Source organism: Rhinichthys klamathensis, unplaced genomic scaffold (genome assembly GCF_029890125.1).
Source record: "Rhinichthys klamathensis goyatoka isolate OS25496 unplaced genomic scaffold, OSU_Roscu_1.1 h1tg000068l_1, whole genome shotgun sequence".
In the NCBI taxonomy this organism is placed as follows: domain Eukaryota; kingdom Metazoa; phylum Chordata; class Actinopteri; order Cypriniformes; family Leuciscidae; genus Rhinichthys; species Rhinichthys klamathensis.
In genome coordinates, this window is record NW_026606611.1 from 4,059,751 (window position 1) to 4,084,826 (window position 25,076).

At 40.7% G+C, this 25,076-nt stretch overlaps 1 protein-coding gene across 1 annotated transcript in view; it reads left to right on the forward strand.

Moving 5' to 3' along the window:
- The window catches only part of kctd16a (potassium channel tetramerization domain containing 16a), a 43,480-nt gene extending 23,431 nt beyond the window's left edge, over positions 1-20,049 (forward strand). Inside the window, exon 2 of the mRNA XM_056250308.1 lies at positions 19,224-20,049. Coding sequence (XP_056106283.1) covers positions 19,224-19,657 — 434 coding nt within the window. The 3' untranslated portion in view covers positions 19,658-20,049. The remainder of the gene's footprint in view (positions 1-19,223) is intronic.
- The last annotated feature ends 5,027 nt before the right edge of the window (positions 20,050-25,076 follow it).

A 25,076-nucleotide genomic window follows, 5' to 3' on the forward strand; every position in this document is an offset into this window, starting at 1 on the left:
ACTGAGATTTTACACGATTCTTTTTGTAGTGTTATTGAGAGTGAGGAGTCATGTGCCGATTTGGGCGGGGTCTGAGCCGGTCGGCCATGATGGTAGGAGACGCTATCGGTTGCCAGGGGCAACGCGCCTTCAGAACTTTACAGAGGCGCGACTAAACATGCCAGAAACAGAGAAAGAGAGACAGCGCAGCTTAGTATTTGTTTACATTTTACCGATACGCCGCAGTTTCTTTGGAAGATATGGAGAAGGAAGAGAAATGAAAGGGGTTCTATCGGTAGAGACTAAATAACAATGCTAGCCAGCTTAGAGAAACTGCTTGTCAATAAACTGACAGCAGCAACAGCGAGCAAAGCCTGCTTTCAAAAGCAACACATTTCAGCACAGTTCGCCTTTTATTTAACACAAACGAACGAAATTAATACTCTGTTATTCAACTAGAGTTGTTTCATTTGTTATAGATATATCTGTACCGCGAAATGTTTTAAAAAGACACTTTTTTTAATGACGTACGAATCGCATTGACAGGGGAATGTCCGATCTGTTCGCTTAACATTGCACGGCAGGTGCAAATGCACGTATCTGATTCATATCAGATTTATTTCCACATACGAATGAGGCCTGAATGAAACATCAAGTATGACTGAACTCTCGCAGTTTAACGTTACAGGTTTGGGGGTTTCTAAGTCTTGCACCCGCAGCCGCAACAGACTTGTTCAGCTTCTAATGACTTAAAGCTTCTGAACTCTTGCATTGTGTAGGCAGTAACGTTAGTCACTGATACCATAAACAAACCAGGTAATTAACTATGTCAGCGTATGTGAAAGATGGTAGTGCTTTGGGTCTTTCGTCCATTCTGTAGCAGGTCGTACGGGTCCATGTTGATGTCAAGTAGTTTCTCTAAATAACGCTGCTTGGTGTTGTTATTTAGTCTCTCCCGATAGAGCCCCTTTCCTTTTGCTTCCCCCTTCTTCATTTATTCCCAAGAAACTGTGCCTTATCGCAAAAATGCAAACAAATATCAAGCTGCTCTGCTTTCTCTCGGTCTCACGGTCGAAGTAACCATGACAACGGATAGCGTATCCTACCAAGATGGCGAATCCTTCCCACAATGCAACGCGGAGTGATACGCGTGACGTCACCTTCTCATTCTCAATTGGTGGTGATCAAGGGGGTAATCCATCAGCCGGAAGTTGAAGCCTCGCGGGAGCCGCCATTGTAGCAGACCATCACCTGCTGTTAGCATCCCATTGACTCCCATTCATTTTGGCGTCACTTTGACAGCGAATAACTTTACATCTGAGGCGTCCAAAGACTTCACTTGTCCATTATTAATTTCTAAAGAAACACGACAATGTATAAAATGTTCCATTACTTTGTATCTTACGTTACAGCCCCGTAGAAGCCGTTTTTTTTTTAAATAGGCTAAAGATTGCGTCATAACCACGGGACTTTCTGTCGCACAATAGAGACATTACCGTATAGACAGGAGGAGAAGCTCGCAGGCAATCTTTAACTGTCTATGAGGCAATCAGGAGGACATGGAGGCACAAAGTCAAGGTAGAAGCCAATACATAGAGAGTCTATAAAAGCAATGGGACAAAATATTTCAACAACGTTTTTGAGGAATTAGGTGATTCAGATTTGTCATGGCACAGCTACTATAAGATTTTCAACTGCCAGACTGTCGTCACGCTCAGTTTGAGCCTGCGCAGTCGCTCAGACATCAGACAGGAAGTGCAATAATCGGGCTTCAAGTCTTCTCCGTTGAAATCAATGGGGTCGCTCTGTCCATTTCTTTTACTGTCTATGGTGGTGATGTACTAAAATAAACATTGTCACATGTGGACCTTTCTTCTTCTCACGTTGATTCCTGATGGTTAAGAGGACAATTACTTCAGTCGCCCCCTGTCGTTTCACAGAATAGCACAACGGCGAGCGCGTCGAGTATAAACCAAGGGGGTAATCCATCAGCCGGAAGTTGAAGCTGCCTCCGGGGGCCGCCATTGTAGCTGGCTATCACCTGCTTTTAGCATCCCATTGACTCCCATTCATTTTGGCGTCACTTTGACAGCGAATAACTTTACATCTGAGGCGTCCAAAGACTCCATTTGTCCATTATTTATTTCTAAAGAAACACGACAATGTATAAAAGGCTCCATTACTTTGTATCTTACGTTATGGCCCCGTAGAAGCCATTCTTGTAAAAATAGGCTAACGATTGCGTCATAACCACGGGACGCTCTGTCGCACAGTAGAGAAATTACCGTATAGACAGCAGTAGAAGCTCGTAGGCAATCGTTTACTGTCTATGAGGCAATCGGGTGGACATGGAGACATAAAGTCAAGGGAGAAGCCCATAGATAGAGAGTTCATAAAAGCAACGGGACAAAATATTTCAACAACAGATTTGTTTCAGATTTCAATTCAGATTTGTCCCGGCACAGCTACTAGAAGGTCAGAACGGTTGCTCACGTGACAACTACGTCGTCAAGGTCAGTTTGAGCCTGCGCAGAACGCTTGGCTATCAGGAAGTGAGTGCCCATGTTGCGCTTCAACTCTCTCCGTTGAAATCAACTGGGTCGCTGTGTCCATTTCTTTTACTATTTATGGTATAAACGCCTCGTCCGTTTGGAGAGGTGCGCGCGCAGTCAGCGGAGACTCGCGCTCTTGCGGACGCGTCGAGTATAAACAAGGCTTCGTGCGGAGCAGTCGAGTTCTCACTGTAGCTCCCTCAGTAGTCAACACGAAACACGAGGTCTTGTTTAAAATACGGGGTTTATTTCTCCAACATATGTCAACCCTCAACCCGTGAGAACTGGGTTGGAAGAGAGAAAAATAAAAGGATAATATAAATACAATGCATGTATGTATGTATGTCTTGAATACAAATTGTGACGTTATTGTTACACACTAGATAACACAAGCATTCACACAAAACATATTACGTAAAACCAGATACAAAAGAACATACCTCGTAGGCTGCTTTCTACTAAGAGGGGCTAAATCTTTAACGTCTTCCTTGCCTCAGATAATACGCATCTAGATGTGTTTTATATTCTTAATATTAACCTAGCCCGGAGAGCTCGTCATGCTATGCTTTTAGCGCTTCACTTGCAGGTGTTTTGTCCTATTAGTTACGTGCGGACACAAAATCGGCGCTAATTAGTTCCGCTTCTACGATCTATTATTTTTCAGGTAGGAACCAAAAAACAGTAACAAACCCAACTAAAACTGTGAGGCAGGTACAGTGCTAAAATACTTAAGTGCAATTTGAAGTATATTTCTGAGAAGTACATAACTCCGTGCCTATGTCAGCCCAAAAGACGCTGAAGCACTAGTACACGCGTTCATCACTTTTCGCCTCGACTATTGTTATGTTATTTTTTCTGGTCTACCACCACACTCTATCTCACGCTTGCAATATATTCAAAACTCTGCCGCAAGACTATTAACTTACACCAAAAAAACTGCCCATATCACACCAATTCTGTTTAAACTGCACTGGCTACCCGTGTCACCCTGTATCACTTACAAAATTCTTTTGCTTACCTTTAAGTCACTCAATGGTCTTGCTCCAGCCTATTTCTCTGACTTACTTTCTCCTTATATTCCCCCTCGAACTCTGCGATCCTCTGGCTGTGAACTCCTATGTGAGCGGAGATCCCGTCTATCATCTATGGGTGGCAGGTCTTTCTCTGTTATAGCCCCCAAGCTTTGGAACTCTCTTCCGTTGGCTCTCAGGACAACAACCACATTGCATGTATTTAAGTATAAACTCAAAACACATTTGTTTAACCAGTATTATCAGTCATGAAATGTTAATCTGACATAACACAGTCACAATGTTAACCTATAGGTTCCAATAATTCTACTGCATCTTCACTCCAACTGCCCAATGTTGTCTGTAATTAATGTCCGTTGCCCTGTTTTATGTTTGTATTGTAACTGTAATGTGATTTGCAACTGCAATCGCTCATTACTTGGACTGGGCAAATGCCCATTGTCTGTTTATCTATGTGTAAACTGCTTGTTATCTACTGTCAATGTGAAGCGTCCTTGAGCTTGGGAAAGGCGCTATATAAATTAAACTTATTATTATTATTATTATAAAGTATATTTCTAAGAAGTACATAAAAAGTAGACTGAAAGTATACTTTCTTATTTAATGTTTAAAAGAAGTATACTAATAGCACACTTGAATAAACTTCTTTTTTGTAAGGGTTGTTCATCATAACAATCTTCACGATAAACTACAGTACGGTCACATGACTTCAACGTCACCATCACTAAGCTTCCAACAACTCTTTCAGTCTTTATTTAAAAAGTTGAAAAGTTTGAAATAAATAGTTTTACAACAAGGCTGTTTACAACAAGGCTTTTTATAAAATTGGACAAGTGAGTAAATGAGTTGTCTTGTTCGGTGTGAGGAAGCTTTATGTCCCAGACAACCTCTGTAGTCCCATTTAGCACCTTTTTTTTTTTCAAAACACATTAAAAATAAAATTGGTCAGGCTGTCATACAAAGAAATTATGAACGTGTAAAAACCAGAGAGAACCCAACAACATATTAATAACTGATTATTTTGTGGTCAATATATGTTTTTCCTGTGAGTTTTTTTTCTCTATGCAGTTTTATTGTATAGTAAAATAAAACCTGTAGCTGCATTGCATTCTTTTGCCAATTAATTTTTTCAGATAAATACCTTAACCAAGTTTAGTGTTTTCTTTTGTTCATCCCTCATATAAATATGTTTTATTATTATTATTATTCATATTTTGATGGTTTACTTAAACTTGCAGGGTCAAAAATAAATATTCTCTCCGAACATCACTTTTGGCAGAAACTTGGGCCAGTGCTGCATCTCAGGTAGTTTGGTCTTGGATTAATTTATTTAGAAATTGTTGAATCTATATCGAAATGTTAGGCTTTTGATTGCACAGCTTGTGATCTTTTCCATTATGGTGCAGGCAGGCAAGGAAGAGTAGATGAGGATCTTTTCCAGCTTAAACTTTATTGAAACAAAGAAGGTAATCCAACAGGACCGAGGTGGAGATGGGGGTTCAGCAGACTGGGAGTGGGAGTGCAGACAATGGTGGAACCGGAGGACAGGAGAGCCCAGCGAGCCAGAGGAGTGGAGGGTTGAGGCGTTGTCTGAGACCCGGAAGTCCAAGGTGAAGCCAGAGCGACAATGGACCAAGGTGGAGCCATAGGGACGAGGGAGCCCGAGGGATGACTCACCGTGGTGAAGTCCGGGGCTCGGAGGCCCGAGGTGAAGCTAGGGAATCGACACACCAGGGCAAAGCTGGAGACTTGTAAGCCAAAGGTGGATCCGAGCAGTTGACTGGAGCCAGTGAAGGAGGAGCTGAGTGACTGAAGGGATCCAGTGGAGTCGGGGCCGAGGAACAAAATGGATTTTTGGCAGAGTGGGAGGTAACGACAGAACTTGCAACCATAGTTGGCTTTGGGAAACGCACCCCAGGACCATAGAGTCCATTACATTAACTTGGATTCGATGGAACAATTCAACGTCAGGGGTGAGGTGATGGTGTGAATCAGCTTCAGGATGTCTCCTCTGGGACGGACGTAGTAGCTGGCACTATCTTCAGGGCAGACTGGTAATGTGGCTCTGGCTCCGGGATGAACTAGGCTGCAGGCACTGGCTCCAGGTTGGAACTCTCCACAGACAGGGGTCTTCTGTTGGCACAGGCTCTGGCTCTAGGTTTGGGGTAGTGATGGGTGATTTCGAAACACTGCTTCATGAAGCTTCGAAACCTTTACGAATCTTTTGTTTCGAATCAGTGGTTCGGAGCATGCGTCAAACTGCAAAAAGTCACGTGATTTCAGTAAACAAGGCTTTGTTAAGTCATAACTGTTTTGAAACATTTCAAAATTTAAATGGTTGGACAATTGGACAATTATCTCTGTCAACCCTTGAATCACTGATCACCCCCCAGCGGGGAACCATTGAACAATTGGTTTTTACCTGATCTCTGATCAGTTTTATACATTTGTAGACGTTTTAATTATAAATTAGTATAAATAAAAGGTATAATAGTAGTTAATAGTCTCTTATTGGCCTGTTTAGCTGAGCAGTCCATGGAAAAAACAAAACAAGCCCTGAAAATTGACAAAAGAACACATTATACAGACCCTTGACATTTAATCTTATTAGATTATTAGTTAATTGCATTTGATAGATTTTACTTTCAATAAAACATTTGCAATGGGTGTGTAAAAGGTGTTTTTATGCATGTTTGGCCTGAGTTTTTTGTTGCATTTTCACTGTTCTGACCAGCAGGGATCACCAGCGTGTGGTGTTTTGAACGCTTCGAAACAGTGAATCATTTTGCGAAGCAATTGATTCGAAGCTTTGAAAGCTTAGTTTTTTCCCACCGCTGGCTGGTGTGGGCTCAGGCTCAGGGTCTGAGGTGGGCGTTGGCTCAGGTTTGGGGTCCGTGATGCAGCAGTGTTGGGCAGCGTTACGTATTACAAGTAACGTGAGCGTTGGGTGTAATCAGATTACTTTTTTCGAGTAACTAAAGTAACACATTACTTGTAGGTTTTCAACAAAATATTTGAGTTACTTTTTCAAATGAGTAATGCAAGTTACTTTGTTTTCCCATTTGTTGACTGACTTTGCATTTCCTTCAGCCTGGGGATTATTTCACTTTTGATTTGAAAGTGCCTTTATATTTGCCAAAAATATAACTTTTTTTTGTTATTAAAAAACAAACAAGCAAGCCCAACCCAGGTGAGAAAGAAACTCAAAAGTAACGTAACACATTACTTTCTATAAAAAGTAACTAAGTAACAGAATTAGTAACTGGCATATCGTCCCCCCTGTCTGGGAAGCATGAGACTTAAGATAAATCTTTATGTTCTCAATTTAATCCCATTGATGTTAAGGGAAAACAATGCAGTTATTAAAGAAATCTAATTTGTGAACCGGATGTAATGGGTTTGTATTTTTAAGCCTTGTGATTTCCAGTAGACATACTCCATAATGAACACCACAGTATTTAGTAGTTAAACATCTTTCCAAACTTGAATGCACACAAACACAGGAAGCATTACAGCTGCAGGCCATAAGCACAAATACATTAGTTGCCGCCCCTATGATTAGCATCAGCTGCTTCATGTCAGCATTAGAAGATTGAGTGTTAATTAGAAATGCATAGATGTGCGTCACACTATTTTTAGGATTGCTGTCTGAGCTCCGCTGTAGTGCTAGCAAACACATTACACCAGGCATGCTGCTCAGGAGAATTCAGATCTGAAGCACTCTCAGGCATTTAGACACAATGCATTGTGGGTAGACACTGGTGGGTGGATGCCCCTTGTGATGAGATTGTCTCTGCTCAAGCCCGGTGCCAAATGCATCTCTCAAGCTTGTGTAATTCATGAGAATGCACTCACATACGGTAACTGATTTAACTCTGCAGACAAGCCCCAACCGTAATGGGCCTGCAATATGATCCAGGCAGCCGTGTGCCTCTCTGTAGTCGGTTGGAGATCAGAAGACAGAGGATGGGGTGGATACAGCAAAATGCAATCAATTTCTTGTCTGATAGATACTGCAGCCATAAGCTTGGTGAGTATTAATGGTAAACAGCACCAGATTAGCCTAATGTCCTGCTGACCAAGGCCATTTGATATTTACCCCTTACAGTAATGCCAATAAGAAACGATTGTGGAATGCAATGTCTCGAGATCTTTACAGACTGTTTGGGAAATGTGAGTTTTCATATAAATGAGGACAACAGTAAGCTGGGGAGCAGTTTCAACCCAGCTTATTTAGTTTTATGGCAGCGTTATTGTTGCTCGCCTCCGTTCTTGACTTGTGGTCCCATCAGGCTGCACCATCCATTTTGCAGCAATCCTTCAATAAAAGCCTCTCTATTCACCCTGCATACGCTGCAGGAAAAAGAAGTGAAGATGAGAGATGGACAGAGAGCAGAAGTGGATGCAGGAGGAAAGAGGCGAACCTGGTTTAATTGTTATGCAGGGAAATATTCTGCTTATTCTGGTGTCAGATTCATGGATTCCCATTAGAAAGCCACTAGCAATCACACTGCCTTCAATTAGCCTTTTATTGCATTCCGTAAAATGTATTTGCAGCTCAGTTGAATGATTTTGTTATTAATCAGGATAAATTAGCTACTTTGGAGATACAATGAACACAAATTATTGCTAGTTCTGAGAATCGTGTTTAGCTAATTATGATATTCAGATGTAAAATACCATCCCTCTATGCAGACAGTGTCTCATTGGTGATCATTCTTTTTAATAGTATGTCAAGCTGATGGGAAAAGGTTGGAAATTCTATACATGAGTGAAAGAAAGAGAAACGCCAATAACAGGAAGATGGAGATATGGTGACCCCTTGGGAGAGTCAGACTTATTTTATCGAGCCTCTGTCAAGCTACAGGTATGTTCTCAAAACCACAGTAGCGATTCATAGAGTTTGGAATGAGAAAATGCAGCATTTTCTTTATAGAGCTGGTAAGTCCCGCCCATCCGTAAAACTCCAAGTGGACCTCTAGGTTGAAAAAGCGTCAATGCAAGTGAATGAGAGAAAATAATTATTTTCTGATCCCGTTTGAATTGTGCCATGAATGTGAACATATGTTGTCTGTGAATTTTTTATATAATTTCTCATGTAACGAGTTTGACAGTATATCGTATGATTCTTTAGCTAGCAGTTGTGGAATAAACATAACGAGAAAGACTTCACGTCGCATATGTGACGTCACCGCAAAACACATTTTTCCTCCACAAATCATGGTGCGATAATCTAAGGAATTAGATCGAGATGCCTGTTAGTTTTGTACACAAATGTCACCATGAAGTGCACCAAAGACACAGACATGTTTAGCGGGATCCGTGTGCTAGTGGTGGTGACGTATATCAAACGCGTCGAAAGCAGCGAAGAGTTGTAGTCCACAAAGTGCTCTCAGACAAAGTCTAACCGTATGACTATTCTACCCGCTAAATTGTAGCATTCTTTACTCGAAACATTATATAAAAATTTCACAGACAACATATGTTCACATTCATTGCAAAATTCAAACGGGATTAGAAAATAATTATTTTCTCTCATTCACTTGCATTGACGATTTTTCAACCTAGAGGTCCAGCGGGGTAAGCGGAAGGGGCGGGACTTACCAGCTCTATACACGCACACAAATGTGCATTTGGGTGGGTGAATCTCTCAATGGAATGCCCAGGTCAAATTTTTAAGCATATTGCAAATTATCATAATTCAAAATAATATAAATTATCATTACTCTACATGAAAGGTTTTTCATGTTTGAAAATATTTTTTTCTATTTCTTTGCCACAGATGCACATGTATTACAAAATGTTTGTTTTCTTCATACAAAATATTTTTTTGCTTTGATTTTGCTTTGAAATATGACCCGGACATGTTCACAGAGTTTTGTCACTGGAGTGGGAGGTGATTTGTGTCCGTCAACTGAAGGAGACCCCTGGGCTCGAGGGCCGGTGATACATGGGGCCGGTACAGCCCTGCCAGGAAACAGAATAGCTAGAGGTTGGTTTGCGGTCTGCCAGTGAAGGTGAACAAGATGTCATCCATTCAAAGTTTTACAGAGTGCTTCAAAGAAGAAAAGAATATGTTTGATTTTCAGATATTTATTTAAGCTGACTTTTTAAACAGAAATTCAAGAGGAGCATGTTTTTCTAATACTACTTTTAAAGCTCAGCTTCTCCGCCTCTATCTAACTCAAGCATTAAAGTTAGGCTAGGCAATTTCGGAGAGGCTAGCAATAGCGAGTTAGCTTTGAAAGCATGACCCTCCCTTCAGAGAGTCTCCAAAGCCACGCCTCCTTCAAAACACATGAACGCACACAGCAGAGTCTGCAAAGCAGAGACGGCGTTAAATTAGCTTATGTCTCAAAGCACATAAATTACAATAATAATGAAGGTAAACAACTTTCTTGTACAGAGGTCTTACTTGTACCGCCTGACTGCTGCAGATTCATTTCAGCGTTGATGGTTTTGACATAGAAGTGCATACTGTAAATCCGAGTCTGATGACATGAGTATGGGTTGCCATCTCTTAAAGGGGTCATATAATGCCATTTTTATACAAGTTAATATGATTCTTTAGGGTCTAAATTAAAAGTTTGTATTATACTTTAATTAAAAATTCTCATTAGTATTGTAAGAAAACACGAATTTTACCTGGTCAAAAACAGCTCTGTTTTCAGCATGCCATTTAAGTGCCTATGCCTTTAAAGTCCCCGTAAAGTCAAAATTAAGTATGTGTTCTGAGTTTGTCACACCACAGAAAAATGTGTTATTAGCCACCCAGCCAAATTTGAATGATAAAAAAAGCCGGCAAGTACATAAAATAAGCTATCAAAATCTTGAAAAAATGAGCAGTTTTCTCTGCTCTCAAACGCTGGGGGCGTGTCCGCTGGCTGCGCTGAAACCACGCCCACTCGCGGGAAAGCTGCACTCGACGGGACCCGCTACAGCCGAAATGGATGCTCCTAGCAGCTTATTAGGTTATACCAAGCCATATTTGTTTGAGCCTCCAGAGCCTGAATCCGATTCAGAAGACATTGACCAAGGAAGTCAACATCGTCCCCCTCGCTCTGCAACAGAATGGTAAATTTTTTCTCTCCCTTTTATGCAAGTTAGCTAAGTTATATGTAAGTAAACGTTAACTAGCTTAACCTAACTTAGACAAATAAAGTTAGACTAGCAATAAATAACAGAAAAAAACAACATATTTTTACACCTTATAGTTATAGATCAAACTAAGTTAGACTAGCAATAAACAACTGATTAAAAAATATATTTACACTTTATAGTTATAGATCAAACTAATAGCCATCATGGTTGTTATATTAACGATAAATTGATGTGCATAAATCCATTAGATAAGGGACTGCTTTGTGAACAGATACTAGTTTAAATTACTTGGCTAAGGAATTTTGATCATATAACGTTAAATAAAAATCACGTTAGAGGGTTGCAGAATTTAGTAGTTACAGTGGACTACCTACTATAATTATAACAAGCACACAAGGCAACTTACACTCATTGGTGGGCACGCATTGCCGATGATGGCGCCAGTTGTCGGCGGGACGGGAGGATGAAGGCCGAGGCGAGAGATAGTCGGTGCGGCACCTTTCACCAGTAACAACGGATTATCTGTGAATCCCAGTTGTCTCCGACGAAAGTTTATAAAACTATCACGAGTAAAATGATCACTACAGAGGCGGGTTTGGCTGGTGATCCTCAGCTCTCCATCAAGGTGGCTCTTCACAAAATTAATCCACCTCTTCTTGATGTCGTCGTTTTTAGGAAATTTAAACAAGGACACCGATCTGTTTTGCAAATGATTGCATCCAAGTAGTACGCATTTCCGTGACGAAGGCATGGCTAGATAGCAAACTGTAGGCTGTAGTAACTGATAATAGTACTGACAGTAACTCGCAAATGAGCGCCAAACTGATGCGAATGTGCTCTATTTATATTGTTAGAGGGATCAGTATCAGTGCGTCATCGAGTAGGGGCGTGTCCAAGAGCTCCAGTGCGTCATCGAGCCCTGTTTTAGACCCGCCCAAAAAATCCGTGAAATTGCCAGGGTGAAAAACTGTTTAACGGTCTAACTCCACAATTCAGTACTTCACAGTTCACAGTCTTTGTAATATGTTTTAGCAATACATTTATAACATTTAGAATGTGTTTAGAATGTTTTGTTAAAATTGCCTTTACAGGGACTTTAAATGATAATTAGCTTCGCTCACTCCGCCCCTCTGTTCTGTGGGGTGTTTTGACACAACACACGTGGAGTGTTGCCTTGACAACAGTTGAGGGTATATTTTGGAGAAAGAATGGCAGCGGGAGTCTCTGAGGACTCATCTGTGCAACCGTATCAGTTTGCACCGGAGTCGCACCCGGAACAAGATGACAGCCCAAAGTAGTTAGACAATTAAGGCTTGAACAGGACGTTTCTGAATGGTTGGTTAACGTAAAGTCACTTTGATCTATCTTTGTTTGTACTGGCAGGGTAGAGTATGAGATACGAACGCTATGTGTTTACTGATGTAACTTATACGTACACAGTTTGTAATAACACAATAACCATAACGCGTTGGTCATTATAAACGTGGGATTATGAATTATATTGAGAACGTCGTACATAGAAAACATGCCGTAATGTACCCTGAGAGTAAACCTTAGCCGCATTCATTGCGAAGCGTGCAAACGATTTACAAAGATTAATATAAAGCTTAATAAGGTGCAGCAGGAACACGAATAGTTGGTACCGATTCTTTTTTCAGGAGCAGCTTCTTAGCAAAACCAGCTCGTACTGACCCTCGTTTATAAAGCAGTCTGGTGAGAGATGATTCACGCAAACATGAAAGCATTGACGTTGATCGTGGGGAATATTCCCTTCGAAAACAAAACTCAGCCACTGTGTCTTCAGCGGTTCGGATTTAGGAACATCAAAATGACTGCTGTGTTCGTTATTACACCCAAGAACAGAACACCACAATCGCTTAGACGCCATTCTGCCCCAGCGTATCAACAATGGCGGACTATGATGACAGCTCGCTCAGGGCGGGTCTGTGTTGAAACACTGCTGTCAATCAACAATCGTGGGAGGGGCGTCCGACCGTGTGACGTCACACGGTTGAATGGCTCGTTTTGAGACGGGAAAACATACAAGGAGATTAAAACAAAAACACTGGATGGATTTTTATCATTATATGATGGTTATGTACAGGCACTGCCAACACACATTTCAGTACAATCAACTTGTAAAACTGCACGTACCATTATATGACCCCTTTAATTACGGTTATGACATGGTGTGAACGCAACATAAGCTCGTTGTTTTGGTTCTGGAGAAACTGTAAAAGGTGCTGCTGTTTGTTGGTGGCTCTCAGTGACTGTGTGTCTAAAACTCTTTTAGTTTTAAATTGGGGGCTCGTCTTAAAAATAATTTTATTGTAAAAACCAATTGGAGTTTCGTCACTGTGTGTTAGAGAAAAAGAAGAGAAGTAAAAACTCATGAAATTTGCTTTGTATATTGTTGTTTGGATCCTTTTCTGGCGATCAGATTGAAAGAGTTAGAGGTGGAGCTGAGCAAACAGCGTTATGAGAGTCAGCTGTTGCATGTGCGCACAGTTGAGCTTGAAACCAAGCGAGATATCAAGCTCAAGGAGTTGGAGCTGGAGCTCAAAATTAAATCACCTGTTCACCCCTCAGCTGTTGATGCGCCTGGCATGAACGTGAATGTACCGTCACCCATGATTGCTTCCACTCCGAGTCCTATTCCTGCACCTCGACGCAACCCACAAGTAAGTCAACCTGAATTTGATATTAGTCGTCAGATATCACTAGTGCCACTTTTTCGAGAGACCGAGGTTGACACTTATTTCACCGTGTTTGAGCGAATTGCCGGCACGTTGAAATGGCCGCGGAATGTTTGGCCGCTGTTGTTACAATGTAAACTCGTGGGTAAAGCCCAAGAAGTCTGTTCAGCGTTATCGCTTGAACAGAGCTTGGACTATGAAGTAATGAAAAATGCCGTTTTGCGTGCGTATGAATTAGTCCCCGAAGCCTATCGGCAGAAGTTCCGTAATCATGTGAAAACCCCTAGTCAAACGTATGTTGAATTCGCTAGAGACAAAGCAAGTTTATTTGAGAAGTGGTGCGCCGCAAACAAAATAGTCACGTTTGAGCAGCTTAAAGAACTAATACTATTGGAGGAGTTTAAGAATTGTTTACCAGAGAAAATCGTGGTTTACTTAAATGAGCAGAAAGTTTCCTCTCTCTCTGCTGCTGCAGTTTTTTCTGATGAGTTCGTACTTACGCACAGAGTAGTGTTTTCACCCACAAAACGTAATTTTCCTGATCGTGTTCGCAGTTCTAAGGATTCCTTAGTGGTACCTAAGAACGTTTTGAGGGCAGACTCTACTGAAAACAGTGAATGTTTTTACTGTCATGAGGTGGGACATCTAATTTCCGCCTGCCCTGTTCTGAAACGTAAAACTGGCAAGAAAGTAAACACTTTCAAAAGCGTTGCGTTAGTGGAGCGACCTATCTTTCCCACCGAGCCAGTATCTCTGGATTATACAACCGCTGAATCTGCTTTTAAGCCGTTCATTTTTGATGGTGTTGTGTTGTTCAATGAAGCAGACTCGGAAACAAAACCCGTTTCTATGCTCCGTGATACTGGCGCGGCGCAATCCTTCATTTTAGAGAGTGTGTTGCCATTTTCAGAACTGTCAAACTGTGGTTCTAGTGTGTTAGTGCAAGGTATTGACCTCACTGTAGTTAAAGTTCCTTTGCACAATGTCTATTTACGTTCTTGAATTATTTCAGGGAACGTTAAACTGGCAGTTCGGGCTGAATTACCTGTTAAAGGTGTATCACTCATTCTAGGAAATGATCTGGCGGGTGACAAAGTTTTCTGTTTGCCTGAAGTGATAGATGTTCCTGATGCACACAATGAAGATGCATTGCAGAAAGAATTTCCCGATGTGTTTAGTACGTGTGTAGTGACTCGAGCTCAAGCTCATAAATTAAAAGAAACTGTGGATCTGTCTAAAACTTTTCTGTGTGCTGATAATTCTGGTGAGACAGAGGAAAAAGCTGATGCAGCTGAGTTAAAAATGTGTGCACTTCCCAATGTTGATTTCCCATTTGGAAGAACCATGTTAATTGAGGCACAACGTGCCGATCAAACTCTGTGTCATTGTGTTGCAGCTGTCGTTGAGCCGAGCGTTTTGCCAGAGTGTCCAGTGGCTTACTACTTTGAAGACGACGTTCTCATGCGTAAGTGGTCTCCAGGTCATGTCAAGGAGGACTGGGGCACTGTTGTTCAAGTTGTCGTTCCAAAACCCTACCGAGAACAAGTGTTGAGTGTGGCACATGACCATGAACTGTCGGGTCATGTAGGAGTTCGAAAAACTTATGATAATCTGTTGAAACATTTCTTTTGGCCTTCCATGAAATCAGACGTTTCAAAATTCTGTAAATCTTGTCATGCGTGTCAGTTATCCGGTAAACCCAATCAAGTCATTCCTCCAGCCCCGTTGAGGCCGATACCTGTGCTTGGCGAACCGTTCGAGCGTATTTTGATTGATTGTGTTGGACCACTACCCAAAACAAAATCTGGAAATTCCTACCTGTTGACATTAATGTGTACGTCGACCAGGTATCCTGAAGCGATACCACTACGCTCTCTTAAAGCTCATGCAGTTGTCAAAGCAATCATTAAATTCTGCACCACTTTTGGAGTACCGAAATACATTCAGTCCGATCAAGGAACCAATTTTATGTCTAAAGTGTTCGCCAAATTAATAAAAAAATTCAATATTAAACATCAGGTATCTAGCGCTTATCACCCTCAGTCACAGGGAGCAATCGAAAGATTTCATCAAACTCTCAAGTCCATGCTTCGAACTTTTTGCGTTGATCAACAGAAAGAATGGGATGAGGAAATCCCACTATTGTTATTCGCAATTCGTACCACGACTCAAGCTTCTCTCGGGTTCAGTCCTGCTGAATTGATCTTTGGGCACACCGTGCGTGGACCCTTGAAAATTTTGCAGGAGCAGATCCTTTCATCCGATCGTCCTACTCCTACAACGAACGTCCTAGATTACGTTAGCTCGTTTCGTGAGCGACTTCATAAAGTGTGGAAGCTGGCAAGACGCTCTCTTGATTCTGCTCAAGACCAAATGAAAACTCGATATGATCAAAAAGCTGTACAGCGCTCATTCCAAATTGGAGATAAAGTTCTGGTTTTACTTCCTATGCCTGGTTCAGCGCTTAAGGCTAGATTTACTGGACCCTATGATATTAAAGAGAAACTGAGTGTTACGGATTATGTTGTTGACACCCCAAATCGTAAGAAAAAGTCACGCGTCTGTCATATCAATATGCTGAAGGAATATGTGAAGCGCTCTAACTCTGAGACTAAGATTCCTGTTGTCACTGTCGCTCCAGTAAATGTATCACCCTCCGAATATTCACCAGAAATCGATGGTTTGAAGATGAACAGTGCTGCGTTCTCAACCGCTCGTTTGCCCAATTCAGAAACTCTGTTAAACTTTTCAACAAGATTGTTGCACTTGTCCTTATCGGCCCAGGCTGACATCCTAAATTTGATAAAGAGGTATCCGACTTTGTTCAGTGACTCGGCTACAACTACACACGTGTTAAAACACGACATCGATGTTGGTTCACATGCGCCCGTTAAACAAAGTGCTTACCGAGTAAATCCACTTAAGAAGGAACTGATGAAGCAAGAAACTCAGTATTTACTTAAACACAACTTGGCCGCCCCTAGTTCTAGTCCATGGTGTTCACCATGTCTTCTCGTCCCCAAGCCCGACGGTACTTCAAGGTTCTGTACAGATTACAGGAAAGTTAATGCGTTAACTAAGGCTGATTCCTTTCCACTTCCGCGAATGGAAGATTGTATAGATCGTGTGGGTAATGCCAAATTTGTGACTAAACTCGACCTGCTAAAAGGTTATTGGCAGGTGCCGCTCACAGAGCGAGCGGCTGAAATTTCTGCCTTCGCCACCCCTGATGTATTTCTACAATACCGGGTCATGCCTTTTGGCCTTCGAAATGCTGGAGCCACCTTTCAGCGGTTAATGTCTATTGTGTTATCCAACATATCTAATTGTGAAGTTTATTTAGATGATGTTGTGTGTTATGCTAGCACTTGGGAAGAACATCTTAAAGTTTTAGAGGAAGTCTTCAAACGTCTTAGAAATGCTAATCTTACCTTGAATCTAGCAAAATGTGAATTCGGTTGTGCTACAGTCACATATTTGGGTAAGGAGGTCGGTAGTGGTCAGATTTGCCCTTTGAATTCAAAGATTCAAGCTGTTCTTGATTTTCCCATCCCGAATAATAGAAGAGATCTCCGTCGATTTCTCGGAATGACGGGTTATTATCGATGTTTTTGTAAGAACTTCTCATCTGTAGCTAGTCCTCTTACGGAATTACTGCGTAAAGCCGTCTCATTCAAGTGGACTTCTGAATGTCAGTCCACTTTTGAAGCATTGAAAACTCTGCTCTGTACTGCTCCTGTACTTGTTGCCCCCCAGTTTGAAAAACCATTCTTGCTAGAAGTTGATGCCAGTGGTACTGGTATCGGAGCGGTTTTATTGCAGACCGGTGAAGATGATTTGAATCATCCGATCAGTTTCTTCTCAAAAAAATTTCTCAAACATCAAATGAACTACAGTACGATAGAGAAAGAGGCCCTTGCATTAATTCTTGCCTTGCAACACTTTGAAGTGTATATTGGTTCGAGTGTATCACCTGTTACCATTTTCACTGATCATAATCCTCTTACGTTTCTCCAGCTAATGTCTAATAGCAATCATCGGTTAATGCGATGGTCTCTGATTTGTCAAAGCTACAATATGAAAATCTGTCATAAAAAAGGTATCGAAAATGTACTTGCTGACTCACTGTCCCGTGTCAACCAGTAAAACATTATGTTTTATTTTATGGGTGGGGGTGTTAGGATTCTGAGATATTTTGTGTGTTTGTATCAATTGTCCTTGTGTGTGGGTGTGTCTTGCTCTCTTTCTCTCTGTGTGTTGACCAGCTTGTTTCAGATGGGCGTTACCTCTGTTAATCTGTGGAAGACTGTGATTGGACCAGCTATGCACCTGACCTGGATATAAGGACCGCCTCTGACACACCATGGTTGCCTTTGAGCCTCGCTGACTTTGTGCTTTATGCCTTTGTGTTTTGCGGTTGTACCGTTTAGGTGTTTCTCTTCAGCTTTGTTTGTTTCGCCATCATTTAATTGAGTAAGAGTGTCGTACCAGAGAGATTATTAATGTTTAGTGAAATTGAGTAAGTGTTTGTTGAATGTAATCCTACTTCTGGTTTTCTTCTATATCTGATTATTGCCTGATTGACTACGTCTTTGGAAATCGGATTCTAACTTGTCAACCTGATACTATTTTAAATGTGAGTAAACATTCTTGTAATTGTTACCATATCAAGGGATGTAGGGGGTTTGACGCCTATTTATTTATATTTATTTTTCACTTTGTTTATGTGTAAGGGAGTTAGGTAAGTTAAACTGTATTTTCATTTCTTTCTTTTGTTAAAGGTCATTTAGGTTCTAAAAAGAGAATTGTTTTGTTTGTTATTTTGGCCTTGTCTGCCCCTGACGCTAACCCTTTATGGTCAATAAAATTCATATTACTCGTTATCTCTCTGGTAGTGTGACTCTCTTCCTTTTCCTGTTGCGGCTGACCCCTAGCGGTCGTAACACTCTGCATAACCATACAGAACGCACTGATGATGTATGATGTCTGCGCGAGCAGGGTGTGCGGAGGTATGGAAATACATAGGTTGACAGGCAGGTAGGACATCGTAACGGACAGTTTTTGGTCCTGAGATTTCCACAGAAGATATATGTCCATGTTTTAATATTTAGACCACTTCTATTGCTGTCAGGATGTGAAGAGAGTTTTAACCAGTATAACAAAAAGGGTGTCGGAGAGGTTCTGTCCCTTTGTTCAGCTAAGTTGATCTTTGGATATTTCTATGCAGTCATAGGGTGTTTTGATGCATGCACGTCCATCAGTTAACAAAAGGGGTTCATGCACACTGTTATCTTTTTGTGACAAGGACTCAGTCCTTTGTGGTTTTAGCAAAGTTCTTTGTCCAAAACACAAAACAAATCGATACATATAGTTCAAATGGTGATTTAAATATGTCTTTGAAAAGGTCAACGTGATAAGGTCAAACTGCCAAGCGGCTAGCTTGCACTCGCACATTTTAATGTGTTTCACTGTGTGAAGTGCACGTGATGCTTTTTTTATTTTATTTCCAAGTTTGTGAGTTTCATTTCTTTTGAGTAAATGGTGTGTGTTATATGGGCTACTTAAATGGTGGCATGAGCATCGACTTGTGTAAAATGAGAAACATCTGAGGGGCATTTATAATATCTGCATTGGTTGAACTGCATAAAGGGAAAAATAAAGAATATCTTTGTTCACTTCAGTCCTTTCACCTTTGTTATCAGGTTTCACACATCCTGATTCTTGATCGGACTCTGCAATCTGATACCTACAGCAAAATTGCACTGACTTCCAAAATGACTTACAATTTGACTTCTGTTATCATTTTGGCTGTCTTTTTGTGCTCTGTTGACATTTGTGGGTTTTGTGGCTTTGTGTTTTTTAAGGTGGCCCATCCGGATGGTCCTCTTCTCACTGCGACTGCTGCTGCAAGAGTCACAAGAGCGAGCGCGAAGGTGAGAGCGGCACTTCCTTTAATGAGCTCTCCACTTCCTGTTCCGAGACCCAATCAGAAGCCAGCTCTCCCCAGGAAACGGTCATTGTGCGTCCGGTCGCCCGCCAGCCCAACATCCAGACTTTGGACCGGCCGGTGAAAAAGGGTCCGACCCCAATCCCCAGGAGAACTGACCTGCTTCGTGTGCGGACCACGGGGCCACGTGACGCCATGGCAGGGAAGAGGAAACCGGCCAAGGAGAAGATGACCCCAGAGCAGGAGCTGGAGAAATGCATCCAGGACTTCAGAAGGATTCAAATTCCAGTGCGCTTCCCGGAGAGGAAGAACATGTGGCAGTCGGAGCTCTTGAAAAAATATCAGCTCTGAAATGATTTCCTGCAGGCTCACTGAGCCTATTAGTGTGCAACACAACAAAGCTCTCAGCGCATAAGATGACATCATAATTCTTCTTTGCTCTGGCTTAATTGGCTCGTCTGTGTAATCATGCAGCAAGATGCACAATTAACAATTCAGTGAACCTCAAGTGACTCCTAAAGGGACCAGTCCTGTTTTTCTACCAAGCACAATGACATTAAACCAATTTCACAGCATCTAGACAAACCTCTCAAATAAAAAAAACAGATTGTGTATATATACAAAAGAATCACAAGTGTGTATTACCTGTTAACGGGATAGTTCACCCAAAAATGAAAATTAGCCTATGTTTTACTCACCCTCAAGTCATCCTAGGTGTATATGACATTCTTCTTTCAGACGGATACAATCGGAGTTATGTTAAAGGGGTCATATAATGGTACATGCACTTTTACAAGTTGATTATACTGAAATGTGTGTTGGCAGTGCCTGTACACAACCATCATAAAATGATAATAATCCATCCAGTGTTTTTGTTTTAATCTCCTTATATGTTTTCCCCTGCCTCAAATTGAGCCGTTCGATTTTGTGACGTCACACGCTCGGAAGCCCCTCCCACGATTGTTGATTGACAGCATCGTTTCAACACAGACCAATCATAGTCTGCGCGGACCGGCGCGGTCATTGTTGATATGCTGGAGCACTGTCTATGAGCAGAATGGCATCTAAGCGATTGTGGTGTTCTGTTCTTGGGACATTAATAACGTAATAACGAACACAGCAGTCATTTTAATGTTCCTAAATCTGAACCGCTGAAGACGCAGTGGCTGAGTTTGTTTTCGAAGGGAATATTCCCCACGAGCAACGTCAATGCTTTCATGTTTGCGCGAATCATTTCTCAGCAGACTGCTTTATAAACGAGGGTCAGTATGAGCTGGTTTTTGCTATGAAGCTGCTCATGAAAAAAGGATCGGTACCAGCTATTCGTGTTTCTGCTGAACAACTGAAGTGAGTGTAACGTTTTATTAAACTTTATATTAATATTTATAATAATCTTTGCAAATCGCTAGCTGCACGCTTCACAATGAATGCGTCTAAGGTTTACACTTAGGGTACATTACGGCATGTTTTCTATGTATGATGTTCTCAATATAATTCATAATCCCACGTTTATACTGAACAACGCGTTATGGTTATTGTGTTATTGTGTTATAAACGTGTACGCACAGAACAGAGGGGCGGGGTGAGCAAAGCTCATTATCATTTAAAGACACATGCACTGAAACGGCGTGCTGAAAAAAGAGCTGTTTTTGACCAAGTAAAATAAGTGTTTTCTTACAATACTAATGAGAATTTTTAATTAAAGTATATTACAAACTTTTAATTTAGACCCTAAAGAATCATACTAGCTTGTACAAAAATGGCATTATATGACCCCTTTAAAAATGTCCTGGCATTTCCAAGCTTTATAATGGGAGTGAATGGCCGTTTCTGTTTTGAAGTCCATAAAAGTGCATCTATCCATCACAAAAGTGTTCCACACGGCTCCGGGGGTTAATAAAGGCCTTCTGAAGCGAAGCGATGCATTCATGTAAGAAAAATATCCATATTTAAAACTTTATAAAGTCAAATAACTAGCTTTCGGCCAAACGAACATACGGATTCGGCTTAAGTGTAAAGCACAACTTATGCGAGTAATACTGCTGATATTTACACTACGCCATGATGCACTACGCTACTTCTGACATCACAAGTTGTGTAAGTTACGCTTTAGACTTAAGTGGAATATATGTTCGTTTGGCTGGACGCTAGTTATTTTACTTTATAAAGTTTTAAATATGGATATTTTTCTTACACAAATGTATCGCTTCACTTTAGAAGGCCGTGTGGCGCACTTTTATCATGAATGGATGCTTTTTTATGGACTTCAAAACAGAAACGGCCATTCACTGCTATTCTAAAGCTTGGAAGAGCCAAAACATTTTTTAATATAACTCCGATTGTATCTATCTGAAAGAAGAATGTCATATACACCTGGGATGACTTGAGGGTGAGTAAATCATGGGCTAATTTTCATTTTTGGGTGAACTATCCCTTTAATGCTCAAAGTAAGTGCATGGACAGCACTTTTGTACGGCGTTCAAATGCACATCAGAGAACTGTAGGATTCTTATGTGAATGCGGTTTGCATCATCCAATACTGTGTTCAGCTGATGGAGACTATTACCTCAAATCTACCCTTTATTTAAAGAGTTTAAAGGTGAGGTCACATTTACCGTTGGTTGACAAGCGAAATCCAGTCATTCCAATAGGAATCTGCGTGATCTGGAGCAGATTGCACTGGTGTTCAAGTTGGTCACATAAATTTACTGCACTGACCAACAGAAACTGCTTGGTTTGAAAGTGACTTCTGTGTGAGCTGTGCTTAATACATCTATACGCAAATGACAATGGACCTTTTTTTCCCCACACAAAATGTCGCTAATGTGACCGCACGTTAAGACAGCACAAGTGAGGATGTTCTTGCGGTAGACGGATGACAATGCATGTTATTTCACTCATACAGAGTAATGGCTCATATCAATGCATTTAATTTGTGATGTGATCTACATTATTCACCAATTATTCATCATTCATCCAAACCCAGCTGAAATACACCAGGAGGATCGGACTGAAATATTAGGCTGTTTCTGTTTGTCCTTGTGAACATTTGTGCTGAGACTTTTGATTTCGCTTGTGGGTATATGAGGATTTTTGTTTTTGTTTTGAATGTCCAATTAATCATTAAATGAACTGGGTTTAAAATACGATTTGTTCATTTGAGTTGTTATAATCCTGACACATTGCAATGCGGTTTCACATTAGAGTAGGCACAGCATTTAAACAGGATCCTTGACAGACAAATCAAGAGCTGCTTGTTTCTATGTATGCAAATCAGATAAAAGATGCGAGAAGGTAAATTGTCTCTTCACGAATGTGGCAGATGACCTTAACCTTCTCTCCGAATTTAACAGATTATGAGCTTTGCTGAATCTAATACTAAACCGCAGACAAATCTCTTTGCAAGACCTTCCAGCTGATTTCAGATGCACAACGGTGTAATTCTGCTTTCTGCTGCCTGATATATTAGTTTTCTGTTTTTCTGTCACTGTGACAGAAAATTGTTAATATAATGCATCACAAATACCATTTTTAACTGACTATTTTTAGCAATAAGATTCTGCAGTGTTGCTACATTTCATCTGCAACAGAGACGTTTTGGGACAGAAGCATGATGGACTAGGAGAAGTGTATATGTACTTAATCACAAATCTGCTAGAAAGCATCTTATAAAGGTGACACTAATGTTTCAAATGTACTATCATTCAGATATTGGAATACAAGTTTTTTATGCTGAAGAAAAGCACTGCAAATCTCGGGGAAGCCAGGAAGTTTAGGTGTGTGAGGTTTTCTGCAACACTTTTGTGTTGTGCTATTATCATATTGTGATACTCTCTTAATATTCTTCATCTAATTCATATGTATAGTTTCTTAACAAATATTTTTTAGTGGGATACTCAGTGTAGGCTAGCTCTATATAATGTTTTCCGAGCAAAACATCAAAACCCAGCATGCATACTAATATACAACTTCAAGACACATTTAATTGATTTTGCAGTTTAAATATTTCAATCAGCATCAAAGGCATACGTCATCTTGCTTTTCTTTTGATCCCGCTTCAGTCTTGTCTATATGTGCCCCATGTTCAAAAACCAAAATGACCCCCCCATCTATTCCTTGTGTCCATAATATACTCCCAAACAGATCAATGAAAGGGCATGGGAAGGATCCGAAATGTGGTCCTGTGTTCTGACACACCGCTCTCTTTGAGAATCAATAGCAGAACCTCCTAAGGGAAGTTCAGTGTGAGTAACATCCCCTGGTCAGACAAGAGGAAGAGCAGATGACCGCAGCGGCTACTGACCCAATCCTTGCTGTATTTCATCAAACTGTTCTTAGAAAGTTAAGTTGAGAGACATAAAGGATTTCTGTAAAGACATTGTGCTATCATTGAATTAGTATTAAAATATGAAATATATAAATGTTACAGTTTGTACATTGTTGGTCTGGGGTATAAAGTTGGCAAAATGTGCAACTATCATGATTATGGGTTACATGAGATCTAATATAACCAAAGTATGCCTTTTATTTTCATATTAAACTTCACAACAAACCTTTATCAGTCAGTTTAGGGCTTTCAAATATGACAGTGTGACGATCGGCAGCTGTAGTGCCCTCGAGAGCCTCTGGAGGACACTCTCTCTTTATGTTATGTTTCATTATGGACTCATTATGTTTATTATGTTCAGGTGTGTTTTGTTAAGCTGATTAAGTTTTCCTGTCTTAAGCCCGTGTTTGCCCTGTGTTCAGGGCGAAGTTTTGTATAGCGTAAGCGTACCATTCCGAGCATTATTCTCTGTTTCTAGTTCTTTGTATTTCCCTGGATTCCTGACCTTAGCCTGTTATCTGGACTCTGTTTATGAACCTGTGCTGCCTGCCTCGACTTTTGCCTGTTTGACTTCGATTCTGATGTTCCCTCTTAATAAAGTTCTGCACATGGATCCGACCGCCTCAGACAGATTATATTAGTTCAATTTATAATAAATATTTATTATAAATACACATGGATTGGATGCAAGACTCAATCTGTGTTTGATGTTGCAGGGTGTCCCGAATGAACACATTTTGTCAAGTGAAGTGAACTTAAATAGCGGTTGTGGTATATGCTTTTGTTGAAGTCATCAGTGTGCATTATTTCTATTTATTTTTTAAAAACAGAAATCATTTGAAAAATGACATTACCCATGATTCTGCAAAGATATCTCCACCAATCAAAAAATAGAAACAAGTAGATAATGCCAAGAGAACACTCGCCCAATACCATATATGGTAAAAAAAAATATATAAACTTGAGGAACACCCATCAACGTACAAATGTGGGGAGGCGTCGCGACACCACGCGACAGTCGTGGCGCAAAAGTGGATCCGTACCATTAAACTGGACGCGTCAAAACTAATGTTCTTTTTACTCTTCCAATATCCTCTTGTCACAGACATTATATAAACATTATATAAACAGAAAAATGATTATTTTCAACCTTCATTCTGACCCTCTGTCTGAAATGATCCATTTTTAAGAGGCGGCTCCTTTAAGGCTTGTCAGTAAACGCCCACTGATATGATTGGCTAATGTCATTGCACAGGAAACAGTATCAACACCCACTCGTAAGTGTTTTGAAAAAATCATTTTCAGACAAGAACTCTCCATTAAACTGTGCCTGGTTTACAAAACAAAATGTTCTGAACAAACATATCATCCTCCGAAGTGATCCGGGATGCCATTAAAATAGACCATTGACTTGATTCCAAAGCTGAGATGCTTCTGAAATCT